The sequence below is a fragment of the Scardinius erythrophthalmus genome (assembly GCF_964197995.2).
Source record: "Scardinius erythrophthalmus genome assembly, chromosome: 6".
Classification (NCBI taxonomy): domain Eukaryota; kingdom Metazoa; phylum Chordata; class Actinopteri; order Cypriniformes; family Leuciscidae; genus Scardinius; species Scardinius erythrophthalmus.
This window is the reverse complement of record NC_138226.1, coordinates 6,600,450-6,620,718: the sequence shown is the minus strand read 5'-3', so window position 1 is coordinate 6,620,718 and position 20,269 is coordinate 6,600,450. Positions and strand designations below refer to the sequence as shown.

At 36.6% G+C, this 20,269-nt stretch overlaps 1 protein-coding gene across 1 annotated transcript in view; it reads left to right on the top strand.

Annotated features, from left to right (window-relative positions):
• The window catches only part of slc4a3 (solute carrier family 4 member 3), a gene marked incomplete at its 3' end in the record, with an annotated part of 86,087 nt that overhangs the window by 49,106 nt on the left and 16,712 nt on the right, over nucleotides 1-20,269 (top strand). The window contains exons 5-10 of the mRNA XM_081367751.1: nucleotides 287-534; nucleotides 1,501-1,676; nucleotides 4,978-5,198; nucleotides 15,879-16,021; nucleotides 18,241-18,421; nucleotides 19,162-19,297. Coding sequence (XP_081223877.1) covers nucleotides 287-534; nucleotides 1,501-1,676; nucleotides 4,978-5,198; nucleotides 15,879-16,021; nucleotides 18,241-18,421; nucleotides 19,162-19,297 — 1,105 coding nt within the window. The remainder of the gene's footprint in view (nucleotides 1-286; nucleotides 535-1,500; nucleotides 1,677-4,977; nucleotides 5,199-15,878; nucleotides 16,022-18,240; nucleotides 18,422-19,161; nucleotides 19,298-20,269) is intronic.

Below are 20,269 nucleotides of genomic sequence, written 5' to 3'. Positions count from 1 at the left end.
TCATTTTTATACATATCTTTCACATCTACTGCAGTCAGATTCACTCATATTCACTCTGAAGGAATCACTCACATTTTCTGTGCACTTGTAATGACACATCAAGGATGTTAAGAGGCTAAAAGCAGGTTTAGTACTTGCCCCATTGAAGTCACCAGGTGTAGGCAACACCGATTTTTGTCGTTGTTCTCTGTATTGACAGCACTCCAAATGTACAAAAAAATGAGCTCAATGTTAAAATGACCGGAGTTCTCCTTTAATCTCTCTCTCTCTTTCTCTTTATGGACAGATCACCGGCACACCTTCCACCACACGCACCACCCCCTGTCCACCCATCTCCCCCCGCAGCGTTTCCGCAAGAGGGTTCTCAGTATGGACCGCCGGCGAAAGAAAAAGAGGAAGAAAAAGAAGACGTCCATGCCCCCGTCAGATGTCACGCCCACTATTCATGAGGTGGATGAGGAGGAGGCGGAGTCTGAGATGGAGGGCCAGTGCCAAGCAGCCACGCCCACTGAGCCATCTGAAGAGCAGCCACAGGTTACTTCAACTCACAGTACTATTATTTTTGTAGATTGAAGTATGTAGTATACATAAATTTTTTAGTACTGATGTACCTGGATGACCTACTTCTGCTGGTATACTGTATCAAACAATGCAATGCACTTGACTAGACCTTCCCTTTAATATGAAAAATGAAATGGAAATAATGTCTCTTTCTTGACTCTTGTGATTGGACCATCAGAAGTTAAGACATTTTTTGATGGGGGCAACTGATGATTATTTTGATAATCGATTCATCTTTTGATTATTTCTTTGAATAATCCCCCAATTTTTTTTTTATACATAATTCTTATTATACATTCTGCCCGATGTTGTCCTCCAAACTAATTTGAAGGAAATAAAAAGAAAAAGTTAATGTATGAAGGCTTTGTGCAATTAAACATGGCAAAAAATGCTTTTTATTACGTGGTATTTTTGTCTTCCAGTCCAAATATCTAAAAACTCTTAATCAAGATTTACTAGATGAGTAAAATGCCATAAGATTTTGTCTTGTTTTCTGAAAAAAAAAAAATAAATAAATAAAAAATAATAATAATAATAATTAAGTGATTTTTTGCTTAAACCAAGCGAAATTATCTGCAGATGGTGTAAGAAAAATAATCTTAATTCAAACAGAAACAATATTATTTTTCTTACCCTATTGGCAGATCATTTTGCGTGTTTTTTTTTTTTAGATAATAGCTTGCCATTTTACTTGCCTAGTAAATGCACCTTGATTTGAAGACAGAAAATAACCACCTGGACAGCACTTGCTAAATTAAGCATGCAAGCATGCATTATTATAATGAGGTCATGTGACAACAATGTGACAAAAAATATGCTGTATACATACAGTATATACTTTTAGCACAGTTTCCTTCTGCACTGCTGGATTTGTATGGATATATGTGTAAGAGATTGCAGGATAATAGGGAGATGCTGACAGATGCTGTGATCTTACAGCTCAGTTTGGGAAGTGAAGAGGACTTGGCGGCCGACCTCTCTCTCACCAGTTTTCATCTGGAGAGCGAGAGACCCCCGAGCAGTGAGGAGACCCCACCCATCCCCGCCGGAATGGAGGAGCAGCAGGAAACACAAGAACGACCGGATGGAGAAGAGGAGGAAGAGATTTCAAACAGGTATTTCACTAATAAATGATAGATCTACACCTGAATGAAATTATGAGTTGAAATACAATCTTCATTTACTCACCCTCATGTCATTCCAAGATGTGTAGCCATCAAATTTATTCAAAGCTATGTCAGAAATAATCATTGTGAGCAATCAATTGCGTGTATTTTATTTAGATCATATGCAGAGCTTCCAGGTTTTATTAGAGTAATGGATAATACATAATACATTCAAGACATTAGTGTAAGTTCACTCATTTCTTAAGTGATTCATTTGAACGGTGTATTCACAGCAGTTACTTTTGGATGTGCTTTCAATGGAAAGGGCATCATGCAACTTTTTTATACAATGTGCTGCTGTGAAAAGGAGATGACTGCTTGAGCGAGAGCTGGAAAAGTTGTATTTTATTGCCCTCTGCTGGCTATCCTGCTTCTTGCAGCTTATATATGCATATTTGGTTAAGGAAAATGTACAAATAAAACATCATTAGGCATGTATTTATAGCATTGCCTGCCTCATTTAATATATATATATATATATATATATATATATATATATATATATATATATATATATATATATATATATATATATATATATATATATATTTATTTTTTTATTTGCAGTGCCGGTGCTTTGAATAATCAGACTTTTGATTGTATATTTTGTCTGGGCCTCCGACTTTAAAGTATCATTGCGCATCAGTTGGAGCATTTTCATTCATTTAATTAGTGAGTTTAATTGAACTTGGGTCATTTTTTGATGTATATTTTTAATTTTTTGGCTCATTTAATTCGGTGTACAATTTCTGAACAACACACTGATTGGGATATATGGCCAGCATTAAATCAAATTGATGATATAGTGGCATTTTATTTATTGACATATTAATCATGCTGCATTTCATTATGGTTGCTGATGCAGCTTAGTTGAAAAAAAAAAATTGTTTAATGAGTGAATTTGCCCTTTAAAGTGCCCCTATTATGCTATCTTAAAGGCTCCTAATTTTTTTATGGAGGTCTCCTACAACAGGTTTACATGCATCAAAGGTCAAACAACACTTTCATTTTATCATAATATACATTGCAAATCATCACATTTTTTAAAGATTCTCAAATGACTCGTCCGAAGATTCATTCTCTCTAAACCCCTCCTATCCGAGAGCTACTCTGCTCTGATTGGCCAGACAGCTCAGTCTGTTGTGATTGGTCTAAACCTTCAGCTCCCGAGGCTTCCTCAGTCCTCAGCGATTGTACACACTGTAAAGACAGTAACGATGGCATAATTTTTACCATATTAATCCGAGCACGAGTCAGATGATGAAACATTGGAAGAACTAGTTGTTCAACCCGAACCTCCATCGCAAGGACGACTCAAGCAGGGCGTTTCTCAGTGATTAGGGTTGCAAAATTATGGGAATTTTCAAAGATGGAAACTTTCCATGGGAATTAATGGGAATTTAAGGGAATTAACAGGAATTTATGGGAATAAACGGGAATAAACTGGGAATTTTCAAAGTTGAGGGTTGGCTCTTCATAGGGAACTTAAATATAGTTGAGGAAAGTATATTTTAGCATAATCTTGACTAAAACAAACAGATGCCATTCAAATACACTTGAATATCCATGCCATTCCTCAATCACATGCACAAATCACACTGCTTACTGCATGGCTGAGACCACACCCCCTACTGGCACTGTGCATGCCTCCATCACATGTACAGTGAAAGCACAAAACTATTGAAGGCACACATTTGAGCCTGTGGACTAAACAAAGTGAAGTAAGTTTTGATGATATTATGGGGAAATATATTTATTAAATGTTTAAATTGCAAATATCACATACAAATGTATTCATCTAGTAGATAGCAAGCTGATAAGTTAGATGCTAAATAAGCTAGCATAACTTTATTTACCACCCGGGCTGGGCGGTATGACGGTATATATCGTTATCGTGGAAGAAAATGTCAACCGTAACAGATTTTTTTATTCCGTGTATACCGCAACATGTAAATAAGTAGGCGTGGTTAACTCGCGTGCAGCGTGCATGAGACTGAGACACTGATATTTGTCAAAGAAACATGAAGAAAGACCAAGAGGATCCACAAAAGGAATTACGTTTTCAAAATTAACGTGATATTTTTGGGGGAGGGAAGGCGCAGAAGTCAACTAGAGCAGTGCAGCACACTGAAAGTTTAGAGAGACGCACATGCTCGCAACAGGGCTTACTTGACAACAAGTTCATATATTCTAACAAATGGAAATAACCTTAAATAATGTATCTATCCGTCTCTTATGTGTACAGTTACTTTCAGAGTGGACGCGCAAGCGGTTGCCGTGGTAATGAATATTTCCAAAATTCCCCAGCTTAACTTCCCATGGAAATTTACCGGAAAATTTCAGAAAATTTCCCAAAAATGTTCCGCCCTTTGCAACCCTATCGGTGATACGCTTCTCAGTTTGACGTACATTATGAGATGTTGCAACTGTAATTCAGCAGCATTAACAGATTACATGTGTATATTTATAATGTATTGCTGTTCACACGTGGGAACTGTATCATTAACTGCATCACTAACAGCGCATACGTTAGCCTAGCACTAACGTGAATGACTGATGTAAGAACAACAGACAATCTGCATTAATGGACACAGTTTTAGGTAAAAGTGACCCACAACTGATTAGCAGAACTATTTCAGTAAGACTGTAATAACTTGAGTTAGTCAGTTACTGGCTCTTCACATCCTCATCCTTTGGAAGTGCATACAAAGAGAATTTGCTTTTGCAGAGCAAAAAAACAGGGTCTTCTCGACATGTACACAACACCAACCAGCTACAGTGTTTGAGGACGGGTCAAAGTAGAAGATGTTAGCGGGCAGCCATGAATACCACAGGTGGGCATTATGCTAATGTAAGTTACAGAAGTAAGACTGGAATTATACTGACGACTCGTTTCGGCGGTTCAGAATCGATTCTTTCTTTTGGGAGACGTTATTTATTTATCGTGCACTTTAATATTTAAAACTTTGCAGACCTTTTTACATTCTCAAACAGCTATATTACACACTGCATGAAAGGTAATATCCGAAAAAGCATAATAGGGGCACTTTAAATCAAAAGCTAATATTACTTTTAATTTGTTTTTTCAGCATAGGTGTTATGTGGTTAACCCAGACACCTATAATCATGCACATACTTCAGTCCCAATGCAGTCCTGTTCATTTCATCCTGCTAATAACCATAGGTCAAAAAAAAAAAAAAAAAAAACAGTTTTAAAGGCAGTGTTCAATTGTAGGTTTCTTTTTAACAGGTTTAGCCCTTCTCCAGAACTTGCCAGTATGACAACACGAGGCTGGTTTCGCAGGAAGCCCGTCCACCGGCTGGCTGGAGCCCAGCGGAACAGTTACGACCTACGAGAACGCATCTGCATAGGCAGCATGACAGCCATGGAGACTGCGGTCTACCAGAAAGTTCCTACAGACGAAGCAGAGGCGCAGATGCTCGCCAGCGCTGACCTGGATGACATGAAAAGTAAGCAAAATCAATTCTGAAGGAGTCGTGAAAATAGCGGGACGCTAATACGTATTGATTTTAGAGACATGGAACAAATCATCTAATCAACCTGCTATTAGTTTTGACATTTCTACAGATTATTCTATATAGAATTCTTATAGAATATTCTAATGCACAATTTCATTTTTTCTCAGTACAACAAAATATTAACAATAAATAATTATTTGTACATACATTATCTTTATTTTGCATTTGCCCTTTCAGAATTTGGAGGATGCAAATAATTTATCATCATAATATTGTGGCCATCAAATTTTTTTTTTTTGCATTTTATCTGAATTATTTTGTCTTTTTTTGTCTTCAAGTAAAAATAAGATATATTTGAGATACCTGAGAAGCAACACTGCATGATATATTAAGACTTATTTTTTTATGAATATAGCTTTAATATGATTGTATTTTTATGACTGCACTGGGAGACTTTTTCAAGTGATACAAATCTAAAACCTAATACAGATAAATTATACACTCTCTAAAAACAAGTCTTAATATATAATGCAGTGCTGCTTCTCAAGTAAACTGAATTTCTTTCAGGATTTTTTATCTGGAAAACAATACACGTATAGTCGTTTTTTTGCAGTGTAGTAAGCATAAATCTTTCGTAGATGACTAGTTAAAACAAGGAAGCTTTATTTCAGGGTCTGATAACGACAGGCTGGCTATATGACTATTCCTTAAAAATGTCTTCTTCAGTGCTTAATTAAGAAAGGACATATCTTATTTAAGGTTTCATCTATAAATTTTGTTCCTGGATTCTGCAAGGGGTGTGTAAATTTATGAGCACAACATGCAACTGTAGCCTTTTGTCTCGAGAATCAGTGCACTTACTGATTTGAGTTTTCAGCGTGTGTAGCCATGATGATTAAAACAAGGATTAAAGCAGACAACTTGCATGTTGTTGCGGTCGTTGGATCTTAATTGAAATCAGTGCAGTAACTCAAACAAAATTAGATTGGCGTGTTTGACTGCATGTGTCATTGGAACCACACCAACGACCGAGTCTCGGGCCGATGGTTTAACTTGATCTTGACAAGCCAAAGCCTGTAGTTCCTCCAAATGCTCATTAAAATCTCACTCTAGAGGAGGGGAGTGATGACAGGGAGTGTTTGTATAGTGGACTTAGACGTTCACATTGGCAAGGTTTCTGGTAAGTTTCGGGGCGCTGGGGTATTCGTGTCCATACTCATAAATGTGTTTTGGTGGAAAGCAGAGCAGCAGGATCATTGGCTGGCCATGGTCAGCACTTGGCCTGCCCTCTGCTTCCTTTCCCGTGGTTGTAAACAAGACTTTCGAGATGTTCAGATGTGGTCAGGATCACTGGATCTACGCCATGCACCAGAGTGCTTCCCGCTGTTTTTACATTAATGATTATTCTTAATAAAGTAAGCTCAACTGATTACAGGGTATGACAGTCCAAGAATACTACTACTCCTTTAAAAACCCTTGCAAGAGTGTAATTGGCACTTTCCACAAATAGAATGTCCCATTACTTAAAAAAAAATAAAGTATTATAAAGAAAAATCCCATGTTTTTATTTATTTAATTTTGGTGGGGCGAAATGTTAAATAAACTGTTATTTAAAGTCCCCCTTGTAGTCAATAATTTTATCTTTAGTCACCAAAATGATATATTTAAAAGTTTTTCCCTGTGAAAAAAATGTCTTCATGCCTTAAAATAGCTTGAATGTACTCTACACCCTTGCTTCATTTAGTATACGTGGAGATTCAGAGATTCACTCGCTCAACTTACTGAGGTAAACGCTGCACAGTGATTGCAACGTTGGACACATAACTGCAATTAATATGATTAGCCTTTTGCTGTTATCAAACAGCTAATAATGTGTTGCTAATGTTACACAAACCATGTTCCCATTCGCCATTCCAGAGTCAGACAGCTGTCTTCTAACAATCATCAGAAACACTATGAACAACTTAGAACGCCATTGGAGAAAGGCGTATAATTCATCATAACATCGTAATATACATCATACACCCGCCATTTTGCTATATCTACCCAATTTTTTTATATCATAACTGAAAAATACACCAGAATAACATTGCTTCTCTCGAGACTCCCCTGCTAGATTGCTGTTAATGATGTGCTAACCTGTTGGTTACAGGTAGGTTTTGACGTCAGAAACACCAGATATTTCAAATCGCGTTTTTAAGACTGTCTTTAGATTACTGCAGTTTTAAGGAGAAAATACTCATCAATGGTGATGACATGTGAATTTGCACATGGTTTGTCTTAAAGCATATTAAAAAAACACAAAAAAAACCCACAAAAGACATATAAACAACATTAAAAACTTGATTTTCACCACAGGGGGACTTTAAGATAAAATTAACATAATATAAAGAATAGGTATAAAATATAAAATGTCTTTCGATAGAAGTGTTGACTGCAATTACTAAGCTTAACTTTTCAACCTGTTTACCAAAGTTATTACAAGAGAAAAAAGTAAAAAAAACAACAAAAAGCCCTGTTTCATTTCCAATAATTCATAACAATGTCAGACTGAGCTGCAACCTATTTAAGCTATTATATCCCCCAGTATATAAAACTGCAAAATACATCCGTCAGTCAATACATCTTACTTCTAATACATAAAACTGAAAAGGAGAACTTTTAATGGAGTAATATTTTAATGGGTAGTTTGACCTGTGGGCTGTGGATCAGTTTATGAAGGTTAGGCACCTCATGTCACTAACCTTTGATGAAAGACATTTACACATTTACATTTACATTTCTCTAAAATAATTTTTCAATTAGTCTTTTAAAAATAAGTTTAAGAATCTCTTTGGCACCCTATTTGTGGAAAGTGCAAATTAGTATTTTATTTCTTTAGTATTTTATCCTGGGGAACGTCACCGAAGTCATTCCCGTACAGTGTCTGGGAGGATCCCTAAAGATGTGTTGCGCATGACTATGTTTTCTTAGATGCAGCATTGTAAAGTTCTTCCTGAGGCGAGGGGTTTGTTTTAAATGGGCTCCCATGCCCCAGTTGGCCTCCCAGCTGGCCTCCCAGCTGTTCCTCTGTGTCATGTGGTGATTTTTCAAGCCATGGGAATGGCTAGACACACTCTCTTTTATTGAGCCAGATGATTTTCACAGAGCCTAAGTTTAGTACCTAGTTCATTTGAGATATAAAGCCCCATCCAGAATATTTGAATCCATAATGTTTGCTCATGAATGGTGCTTACCCTGTGGCATGTTGCATGATGAATGAAATGTGGTTCTTGAGATTTTCAGCTATCTTACTAGATGACATGTACTGAATTTATCCCTTTTATCCCTATTATCCCTTTATCCCTATTAGTTCACTTGTTCAGTATTGTTTACATCATTGTATATTATTTTAATATACTATATTTAATATATTTTAATATTTTTATATTGATATATTAATAAGTTGATATTATTGGTTAAATTGATCAGTACTGCTTATTATAAATATTTTTAGAATTCTATTTATAAATACTTTAATGCTAACATGCCTGCAGCTGGTTGGGTTTTGAAGGAGGCATAGATGTTTCCATCTGGCGTGCCGATATAGGCTAATTTCATGAATGATACTGCTGTTTACTCTACGTGACGTACAGTGCAGCTAATATGGCTAAATTAGTCCCTGTGAATGAAGGCCAGAGTCCAGCAGAGTGCTTTTAGGTGAGGGCTGCAGCGGCTCTGTGGATGAGTCCCCTCCAGCTATAATTAACTTCACTGTTCCAATTGATTATCCTTCCCAGAGACCTGCCCGCAGCCTTTCCTGCTTTTAGAAAAGAGGAAGCATTGACTGCTCTACCGCAGCAAATTACAAATGAGGCCGCCACACTGGAACAGGCCATTGAACTTAAGCCTTGCATCACACTAGCTTGCTATAAACGGCTCATGTCTAAGTCTGTCCCGCTCCATGCCACTGTTTTCATGTGTGTGACACCTTTATAGGGCATTTAGATACCATAAATGTCCGAATGCTCACTTGTGTAAACCCCATAATTGATTTTCTTACTTATTTTTTTGAATGACCCCATTGTTTTTTTTTTTTTTTTTTTAGAATAGTTTGTAATTGCTTGTTGAATAATCTCAAATGTCATATTTTTCATATCTCAGTTGTTTCTCCTATAGCAATGTGATTACAGTACAATTACAGGGAGATTTTATTTTACTATTTTTTTTTTTTTTTTTTGATTTTTTTGGAATATATATTCTATACATTTAAGTTTATTGAATGACCACAAATATTGTCTCACTATTCCAATTATATCTCACAACAATGTGATTATAGTGTGATTATTGAATTATATATATATATATATATATATATATATATATATATATATATATATATATATTATTTTTTTTTTTATATTTAATTAAATTTATTTATAACCTCAAAAAAAGTCTCAATATCCCATTGTTTTTTTCCTAGTCAGCAATTACAGTGCAATTACAGTGCAATTACAGTGAACATGAAATACAATATCATCTATTTTGTAAAAAGGATTATCTACACTATCTACACAATAGACACATTTGAGTATGTATTTGTTTCTTCTAAAGAATTCAAATTAGAAAGTTAATATCTAAATTAAACATACAGTAACTGAGATTTCCCTTATATCTCATGATGAGCTATGAAAGAGCAACCTCTGAGCATATGCATACAAAATTTAGAAAATGTCCAGCTATATAGGCTATTGAACACATCTGAACTGTGATTGGCTAATCCTTGTGCAGGTAACCGCTTGAAAACGAGACAGGGTTGAGCTCTAGAAGCAGCCATGGTTTCCATGGAGATCGGTCATGTGGAGACAGTGCTGTGTAATGTGTGGCTCCATGTTGTGCACTTCATCTGCACCGATGTTGTTTCGGATGGAGGTTTTCACCTCTGCTTTCTGATAGGGTGCTGTAACCAGCTCTGTACCTGATGGGGGACAATCCGCACGGAGGACCGCATCTCTGTCCCTCATGCAGCCGCGGGATCAATCGACAACGTCATGGAAAGCACAGAGGCAGCCAATAGATTAGTGCGAGTCCTCAAAAGTAGTTCAGTTGTATCAACATTTCCTCTGGATCATCAGCCAATTCCAGTGATCCCTGCTGTTCGCTTGCGTACATGCGGACACGTCTCGCAGAACTACTGCTTGGAAACCCTGAGGCCAGACACCATTTTCTTATCAGGCAGCCAGGTGGATCTTACAAACTCTCTTTGGAATGAGGGCCTAGCTGAGAGATTATCCTTTTTCCTTCTTTTCTTCTTTAACTTGCCATTCTTGGACAAAATTTGATCGCAAACCACATTTCTGGTCATTCCATAGTTTTAGAAATTTGTGCTTCCAGGATATACTCGGGATTAGACAGAGTTTTTTGAGTTCTACTTTGTAGAAGGTACAAAATAGCATCGCGGAAGAGGGTGGCATCCTGGATGATCCGGAGGCACCAGGTTTGGAGATGACAGACGTGGAGAAGGAGAAGGACGGCAGTGGCGGCTCAGGGGAGGAATGCCCTGATGCAGATGCTGGAAAAGGGCATTGTGTGGATCAGGAAAACCCTCTGGGAAACTTTGCATTGGTCGGCTTTGAGGACTTTGAGGAGTTTGTGCTGGATTTTGATGATTATGACCTTCTGGAGTCCATCCACTCACACCTTGGCTCCCCAGTCGAACCGATCCGTAAGTGTGCTTACTGTAAAAAAGTTGGAAGCGTGATGAAGGGTAATATTTTCCAGCCACCTTAGTTTTTGCAAATGTCACAGCGACCTCCACTTTGTTTCACACTTACATCATTTTTTGACAGAATTTTGCCATTGTCTTTGACAATTGTAGTTTAGGTTAATGAGTGGCAAAAAGCCTTGAAGTACGCATTTGCACTTGAATGTGTAACAGAGAGCTCTTGATTAAATCCGATAGGATTTTCCGTTCACATGACTGCGGTTGTGACATTGTAAAAATGCACTCCACTCTCTATAGATCTTGCTCACATTGGAAATTGATTGCTGGGGATTTCGAACTGAGTTGTTTTATTGATCGTGTAGGGAAATACAAGATAATGAATGTCAAGCTGAGTCCATGCAAACAATTTGCTGACATGAAACATTATGGCCTCCGGTGTGATGTGGCATGTTTAAAGGGATGGCTTATGAAGGTCCATATCCACTCCTGTTGACACATATAGTACATGTGCAGCCGAGTCTCCACATGCACAAATCATCTCAGGGCAGATTCATATTACGCAGTAACTTGATTCAGACATAAAGCATAGTGATTTCTATTGATATTCCTCATGCATTATGGTTAGAGGTTTGTTCGTCTGTAATTTATTCAGACTGAACCTTTTTTGACCTACAGTACCGCTCAAAAGTTTGGGGCAGTTAGTCAATTATTAGGTTTATTCAGCAAGGATGCATTAAATAGATCAGAAGTGACATTCAAGTTTTTAACATTGTTCCAAAAAGATTCTGTTTCAACTAAATGCTGTTCTTTTCAACTTTCTATTAATAAAAGGATCCTGAAAAATGTTTCACGACTTCCACAAAAATATGTTTCTTGAGCACCAAATCAGCATCATAGAATGATTTATGAAGGATCATGTGACACTGAAGACTGGAGTCGTGATACTTACTTTAAGTTATCTTAATATTTCACAATAATACTTTACTGTATTTTTGACCAAATAAATGCAGCCTTGGAGAGCAGATGAAACTTATTTCCAAAAACATTTAAAAAGTCTTAAGTGTACACTGATTGACACAAGTGGCATCATTATTGTATTCATACTGAATTATGATTGGTCTTCGTTCTTACATCTGTTTGGATACTGAATTATGAATGCTCTTGTCTTTCCTGCATGTTTTTAGCCATTTATAGCCACTGAACAGTGATTGTTCGATGAATCTAATGTGCCACCAACAGAAGATTAAATTTGCATATGAATCTGTCATCTTTCTTATTTCAGCCATAAGCCAAATCAATAATCAAGAAGCTAATACTGACTAACTTTCATATTTTAGACACAACATAGTTAAAAAAATTCCAAATTAAGTGTATGGCTTGCGTTTGTTTTTCAAGCTTGAATGCACCCCCCCCCCCATTCACAATAATTGCATGTAAAAAGCAAACAATGCATTATCCATTCTCTTTTTTTGCAAGAAAATCAGTCATACTGGTTTGTAACAACCTGAGTAAATAATAACAAATGTTACTGTTCCTTATATAAAAAGTGATGGGTCTGAAACATTCCAGTTATCAGTCAGAGTTCAAACACTGCTTTTCACTAACAGCCTACTTGTATTTTGATAAACAGTAAAACCCTCAGGCTTTTGCTTTTGTCTTTGTGTAGACTGTTTACTAGTGCGTTGCCCTCAAGGCCTTTCCCTGTCTGTGATTATCTGCAGTCCCTCGGGAAAATGTCTGTGTGAAAATATCCATCTTATCTCTCTGTCTCGCTGTTTATTTTCAATAATACACACAAACTCTGTGTCATAAAACTTTTATAACTGCAATTTGCCTGCATTTGGGTCAATGGCAAATGAAAAATATTTAAAAAATCACCTAGTTTAAATGAGGCAAGTTCTTAGAAATTGTAATTATGCTAGTTTAATGTGTTTTTTCAGCAACAAAAACACAAAAAAACTCAACCGGTATAACCATTAAGTACTATAGTATCCAGGGCCGGAGTGGGGCCACTTTTCAGCCCGGGAGTTTCAGGCCCAAGACTGGCCCACTTTTTCCATGGTGGAATTCCAAATTAGCACTTTTTCTAAATTGGATAAATGAAGCAACAGTTCAGCTCGTACTATTGTGTAGTTTGTATTAATACCATGGGTTAACAAATAATGTAGCCTAAAGGTTAAATAATAATTCACTTATAGACTTTAAGCAATTGCGACTTTATTTCACACAATTCTGACTCTATATCTTGCAGTTCTGACTTTATAAGCAATTGCGACATTATTTCACACAGTTCTGAATTTATATCTTGCAATTCTGACTTTATAAGAAGCAATTGCGACTTTATTTCACACAATTCTGACTTTATATCTCGCAATTCTGACTTTATAACACACAATTCTGACTTTATAACACACAATTGCGACTTTATATGACCCAATTCTGACTTTATAACACACAATTGCGACTTTATATGACCCAATTCTGACTCTATATATCGCAATTCTGACTTTATAACACGCAATTGCGACTTTATTTCACGGAATTCTGACTTTATATCTCGCAATTCTGACTTTATATCTCGCAATTCTGACTTTATATCTCGCAATTCTGAGAAATAAAGTCAGAATTGCGAGATGTAAACTCGCAATTGTGAGATAAAAAGTCGCAATTATCTTTTAAAATGTTTTATTCTGTGGCGGAAACAAAGCTTCCATACCTCCTGGCCTCTTTCTCCCATCCATCCTCCCTGACACGTACCGTTACTGTAGGGCCGGCCCAGCTATCGGTAGGCGCCAGCGGTGCCGTGGTAGCCTACCTGAGAAAACGTTTTGGAAAAGACGGGCTATGGACCCAACCAACTCTATAGGATGGGAGGGGAGAACTCCCTCACATGGTACAACCCATGCAGAGGCTGTGCTGTCAGAATGCGGAACGTGTGTAGCCTAATGTAACTAACGTGACATTGAAATGTGAAAAAAAAAAAAAAAAAAAAATATTTTTTAATTTATTTAATAATTCCTCGACAAATGTTTGAATTGAGATTTCAAATCAGCACTTTTGTGCGTCAAACACACATTTGCAGCCTGAGTTGGTTTCGTCCTGTGGTGTTTTGATGAAAACTTGGCTGTTTTGGTCTCCTCTAGGATTTTTGCTCTGCTGCCATGAAAAGCACAACCAGAGTACAGCCAAAAGGCACGGCCACCTTATTGTTACTCTACCCCTGGGTAAAGGCCCATCACCAGTGTGTGGACTTTTTTGTTGTTGTTTTTAAAGGGGGATGTGGGGGTTAGAGTCATGTGCGAGGCTAGGAGAGAAAGGGTAAAAAAATTAACTTTGTTTAATGAACATCCCCGGGCTACTAGGACAACACAAACCAGCTGAGGCCTTGGGCGTCCTGGCAGGCCTCAACCCTTGGAGAGCCCTGGCCTTTTACTTGGCACTCGGAACAGCTGGAGAGAGAGGGTTTCTCATAATACACCCCTTCAATTATCCCAAATTCAATAAAAACCTCGGTTTGTGGGCTAAAATGATACAATATTAAATCACAGCAATTTTTTTGGAAAGGCCTAGCATTCAAAGTACGCCTCTTAGTTGCACTCAGCTGAGAAGGCCTGGGCTTCTCTTGTTTTTCTAGGCCCGTTTTTACTCTCAATCACACAAATGTATGTAATTTCATTGCTACAGTTGAGTAAAAGCTACGTGAACCCTTGGATTTACCATGTACTTTTGTATAAATTGGTCATATAGACAATTTGTTTTGCCATGGACATGAATATCAAGGCTTATGGGTGTTTTTAACCCTTTTCAGCTTTATGCAAGTCAACGATTCTCAATGTTATGTTTTCTGAGATCTCCTTTTCAAGACATGGATCAGGCAATACTTGATGCAAATAGAAAAAAAAAATCTAAATCTGTGAGTGTTTGTTATAGGGCAGTACAGCTCTGACCAACACCTCCAGTCTGGCTTTGCTGGGCTTGTCCCAATACCAACATTTGCAGCCTAAGTGTTCAAGTGGGTAGAACATTTAATTACCTGATGGAACACACTTACAACATATAGGCCCGGTTTCACAGACAGGGCTTAGATTAAGCCAGGATTAAGCCTTAGCTCAATTGGGGCATTTAAGTGGCTTTTATAAACGTGCCTTAGAAACAAACATTACTGGTGTGCATGTTGAGACAAAACAATGGCACTGACATATTTTAAGATATATCAATGCAAGTTGATTTCAGTTAAAACAGCTCATTTTAATCTGGGACTAGCTTAAGACTTGTCTGTGAAACCAGGGTATAGTGTTGTAAAAATGCAAGTAAAGTTTTTACAGGTCATAATTTTTTACATATTTTGATTTTTAAAACTATGCACTTTAAAATAAACTCCTACATGTCTGTACAGTATTCCCTATTTAAGAGACGAAGCAATTTAGTTATAGTGTGATGCTTCCAATTAAGTGATAACAATAAACATGCTCTGCACCAATACAACATGCAACACTTTACATTTATTACCAAATTACATGTAATATCTAATTAATTTAACTCGCAATGGAAAGTTTTCCACATGAGTTACTGGGATACACTTAAACTCAAATACTGTTCCAAAGTCAAAACTTTGACATTTATCGGACCTGGGACAGTCTTGTGCTCTTATTTCCAGTTGCTCTCAAGGGTGGGTATTGGGACAGGCCCGTTGTTTGGACTCCAGATTAGCTGACTCCGATTAACTCAGATCATTCATCTAAGGATTACTAATTTTAGTTAATTGTAATTAACCTGCTATGAATGTTTACACAGTGTGTTCAGTAAAGACATGAAAATGTATCTAATTTTTTGTGTGTGTGTTATTTGTTAAAGCAGACTGTTAGTTTATTGTTGGTTCACTTTTTTTTTTCTGCATCTGCCTTTACAAAACTGACAGTTTCATTTATTTTATCTGCCTAACCACTTCCCTTTTCTTTAACTTTAAGGTCACCGTTTCGAGGACAATCCTGGGGTTAGACGTCACCTCGTCAAGAAATCATCACGATGTCAAATACCACGATCCAGCAATAGCTCACCTCCTCTGTCCAGTCTGAAGAGGAGAAAGAGGATGGACAAGAAAACTCATGAGGTGAGAGCTGAGCTTCCTGACCACATGGAGAAAAGAAAAATGAAACCTAGTTTCATTCATCCAGACAGTTTGCTCCACTGCTCCACATTATAACTTAACTAAAATGCAAAGTGACCAAACACAGTTTAGGTTTCGTTTATGAGCAGATTGATCAATAATAGAACAGTGTGGACAAAAACATAAAATAATAGCATGGCAGGCTCTCACAATATAGTAAACATTGAAAAACTAGCCAAAAATGCGTATTGATTTTGAGATCTGAATTTCAGTGTTGTTCCTCAAGAGGTAGCTCAAAGTAAAGCCTCCATTTTCCCTAGACTGACATTGATACTGATAAAGAGGAGGTGTTAATAGAGATAATCAATCTAGAGGAGCAGGAGAGACCCTCAGAGATAATTCCTCTGGTCTGCTGATAGCTATTGATCCGTTTCATCCTGTGGGATTCACTAAACGAGCGAGATCTGTGTCTCTAAATCAGTTGGATTAATTACATAAGGCACTTAGTCAATCAACACTGGAGTATGTGTTATTCCTGTGGCTTTATCTGCTGATCTATGAGCTCTGAATCAACCAGTGGAGGAGAATCATTTGTCTCACTGGAGTACAGGATTCAGTCCTCCAGAACGCAACATTTTTTTAAGCACCTCAGTTCCAGAAGCATTTTTGCTTTTTCCTTTTCTTTTTAGCCATTTTAACAGTTTATTCAGTAAATTGTTCTTCAGCCAAAGAAATCATCAGAGATAAATCAACATTACATTGCATTGATTCAAAGAAAAAGCTATTTGGAAATCTGAAAAAAAACAAAAAAACTGCATATTGTTTTTTAAAGAAAATAAACTATTAATCTCTTTGCAAATACCAATCGAATCTGAATTTACAGTACAATATAAAATAATTTACTTATAGTCATTTACTTCTTATTTTTACTTCTTATAGTCTTATTTTACTATAAAATTTAGAATTAGCTTTTTTTTCTTTTCAGGTTTCGTTTTAGTAGTTCATTCATTTTACTAGTTACAGTATGTACTTTTGTTATTTTTTATTAGTTTTTAGATTTAACTTTTTTTTTTAGCTTCAGTTGGTCTTTATTTCAGTTTTAGTTTCAGACTTCAATTTCAATTGCAAATTTTAATTCTATTTGCCACGGTGACATTTCTAATTTACATCATGTTTAAGTTATGTTTTTGATCTATGTTTTCTAATATTTTATTTCAGCTTTATTTCAGTGAACAGACATGATTTTTAATAGTTAGTTTTAGCTAACAATACTAACACTGATTTATCTAAAGTCATAAGCATAAAATACCAAATGTTTCTGAATGTATTTATAAGGTTCAATATATACAGATATATAAGTAGTTTGAGTGTGTAGGTAGAATGATTCGATTGCATCATTTGCAATGCTTCCTTTAGTGTGAAAGATCATGTAACAACAACTTCTCTAATTGGTTGATATCTTTTTAGGATCGTTGGTAGCATTGCTCTTAGCACTGAGAATTTGGTTATGAAACTGTGATTAAGCTCATAGTAGGTCTGTGTTCAAAGGTTGTCATTTATCTTTGATAGATCCATTACCTGTTCTTTTACTCTTGAATAAAAAATACTAAAACAAAAGAAGATTTATGATATTGCTGTCATATATGTGACCCTGGATCACAGAACCAGTCATAAGTCACACGCAATTTGTGGCAATAGCCAACAATACATTGTATGGGTAAAAATGATCAATTTTTCTTTTATGCCAAAAATCATTAGGATATTAAGTAAATATCATGTTCGATGAAGATATTTAGTAAGTTTCCTACCGTAAATATATAAAACATTTATTTTTGTGAGTGAATGCAGCACAATCGCGAACATAAATAGACAACTTTAAAGGTGATTTTCTCAATGTTTTGATTTTGTTGCAGCCTCAGATTCCAGATTTTCAATAGTTGTATCTCGACCAAATATTGTCCGATCATAACAAACCATACATCAATGGAAAGCTTATTTATTCAGCTTTCAGATGATGTATGCATTTCAATTAAAAAAAATTGACCCATGTGACTGGTTTTGTCGTCCAGGGTCACATATTTCAGTTTTGCTCCCCTTCCAGCTAGAGGTGTACTTGTTTGCCTGTTTCCTATGAGCTGCCTTGGGAATTGCTTTGAAGCGACTTTGGTTATGATTCTTTAAAAGTGCTTTATGACGTGCCTTTGACATTGTGATCACCGTAGGTGTTTGTGGAGCTCAACGAGCTGATAGTGGATAAGAACCAGGAGATGCGCTGGAAAGAGACGGCACGTTGGATCAAGTTTGAGGAAGACGTGGAGGAGGAGACGGATCGCTGGGGCAAACCGCATGTGGCCTCGCTGTCCTTCCGTAGCCTGCTGGAGCTCCGCAGGACCATCACACATGGTAAGAGTCGAACACTCTGCCAGCCCACTCAACCCTGCGATCCTGGTCCAATCCTAACATCCATGCGCTGTTTCTAGTTGACAAAGCGTGTGACTGACAGAATTCAAATGGACACTTAAATGATATAAATGGATTAAACCCTCTTGGGCATATCCACTTTTTGACCATGAAAAACTGATAATTTTCCATTCAAGATAAACAGTTCTTTAGTTTTGAGACTCCAAACTACAAATCCAAACACATGTCTATCAATGAGAAGGTTTTGGTAAGTTTCAGTTCTTGTGGTTTTGGAACCAACATGACAACCCTGACAAAAAACATCTTTAATGGACGGCAGTGATGAACGGACATGAGGGTTTGCAAAAACAACTAAAAATACTGTGGTTATGTAGAGTTAGGCGGTGTGATCAGAATATGAGAAATTTAATAGCACAGTAACAGTATATGTCGTGATATATTTGTTTATGCTGACCATTTGATTGAAATGTGGTTCAGTGCTATTTTTGGATAATCCAGTGTATTAAATACTTTACAAATACAAGCTACTTTGAAAATTTGCATATATATGTATGTGTGTGTGTGTATTGGTGTTGTTTTATAATATCCCATTGGCATTAGAAGTGAGAATATGTCTTTAGTCTTTAGAATGATCCCACAATTTTACATTATTTCATTATATAAGCTGACAGAGGTGTATGATAAATGGAGCGATGTTACAAACACTGTTTATTGTTACCTAGGTGCCATAATGCTAGATCTGGATCAAAACACACTGCCTGGCATCGCCCACTTGCTGGTGGAAACCATGATCATCTCGGACCAGATCAGAGCCGAAGACCGAGCCAACGTGCTGCGAGCGCTTCTGCTCAAACACAGGTGAGTGGAGGTCAGACATCATTACTCCAAACAAAGCTCATATTGATCTTCTCTGCGGTGGGCCTTGATGCCAATGTCCTTTGTCAGAGCTGCCTCTATTGGTTTCCTGCTAAATGAAGAGGCGTGATTACATAACAAATATACTTCGTATGACAGTTCGCCAGGCCGATGGCCAACAGAGTTTTTAATGGCGTTTTGCTATTGCAGCTGCAGAGACATCAGACATTGATTACATCAAAGAGTGTTTAAAGGAATAGATTGTTTAGTCATCCTCATCTCATTTCAACCTTGAAATATTTGTTGTCTTTCCTTATTTGCAGCAAAAGTGATTTAAGCTCCAAAAAAATCTATAAAACCATTTCAAATGACTTATTTTAAATGTCCATAGCTACAGTATATCCCATATCTATGGAAGCCCGTTTCCGCCACATTGAGTAAAAAAATAAAGATTCTTTAAGTCATAATAATGAGAAACTTTCTCATAATAATGACTTAACATCTCGTAATAATGATAAACTTTCTCGTAATAATGACTTAACATCTCGTAATAATGAGAAACTTTCTCATAATAATGACTTAACATCTCGTAATAATGAGAAACTTTTTCATAATAATGAGAAACTTTCTCGTAATAATGACTTAACATCTCGTAATAATGAGAAACTTTCTCGTAATAATGAGAAACTTTCTCGTAATAATGAGAAACTTTCTCATAATAATGACTTAACGTCTCGTAATAATGAGAAACTTTCTCATAATAATGAGAAACTTTCTCGTAATAATGACTTAACATCTCATAATAATGAGAAACTTTCTCGTAATAATGACTTAACATCTCGTAATAATGAGAAACTTTCTCGTAATAATGAGAAACTTTCTTGTAATAATGACTTAACATCTCGTAATAATAAGAAACTTTCTCATAATAATGAGAAACTTTCTCGTAATAATGACTTAACATCTCATAATAAT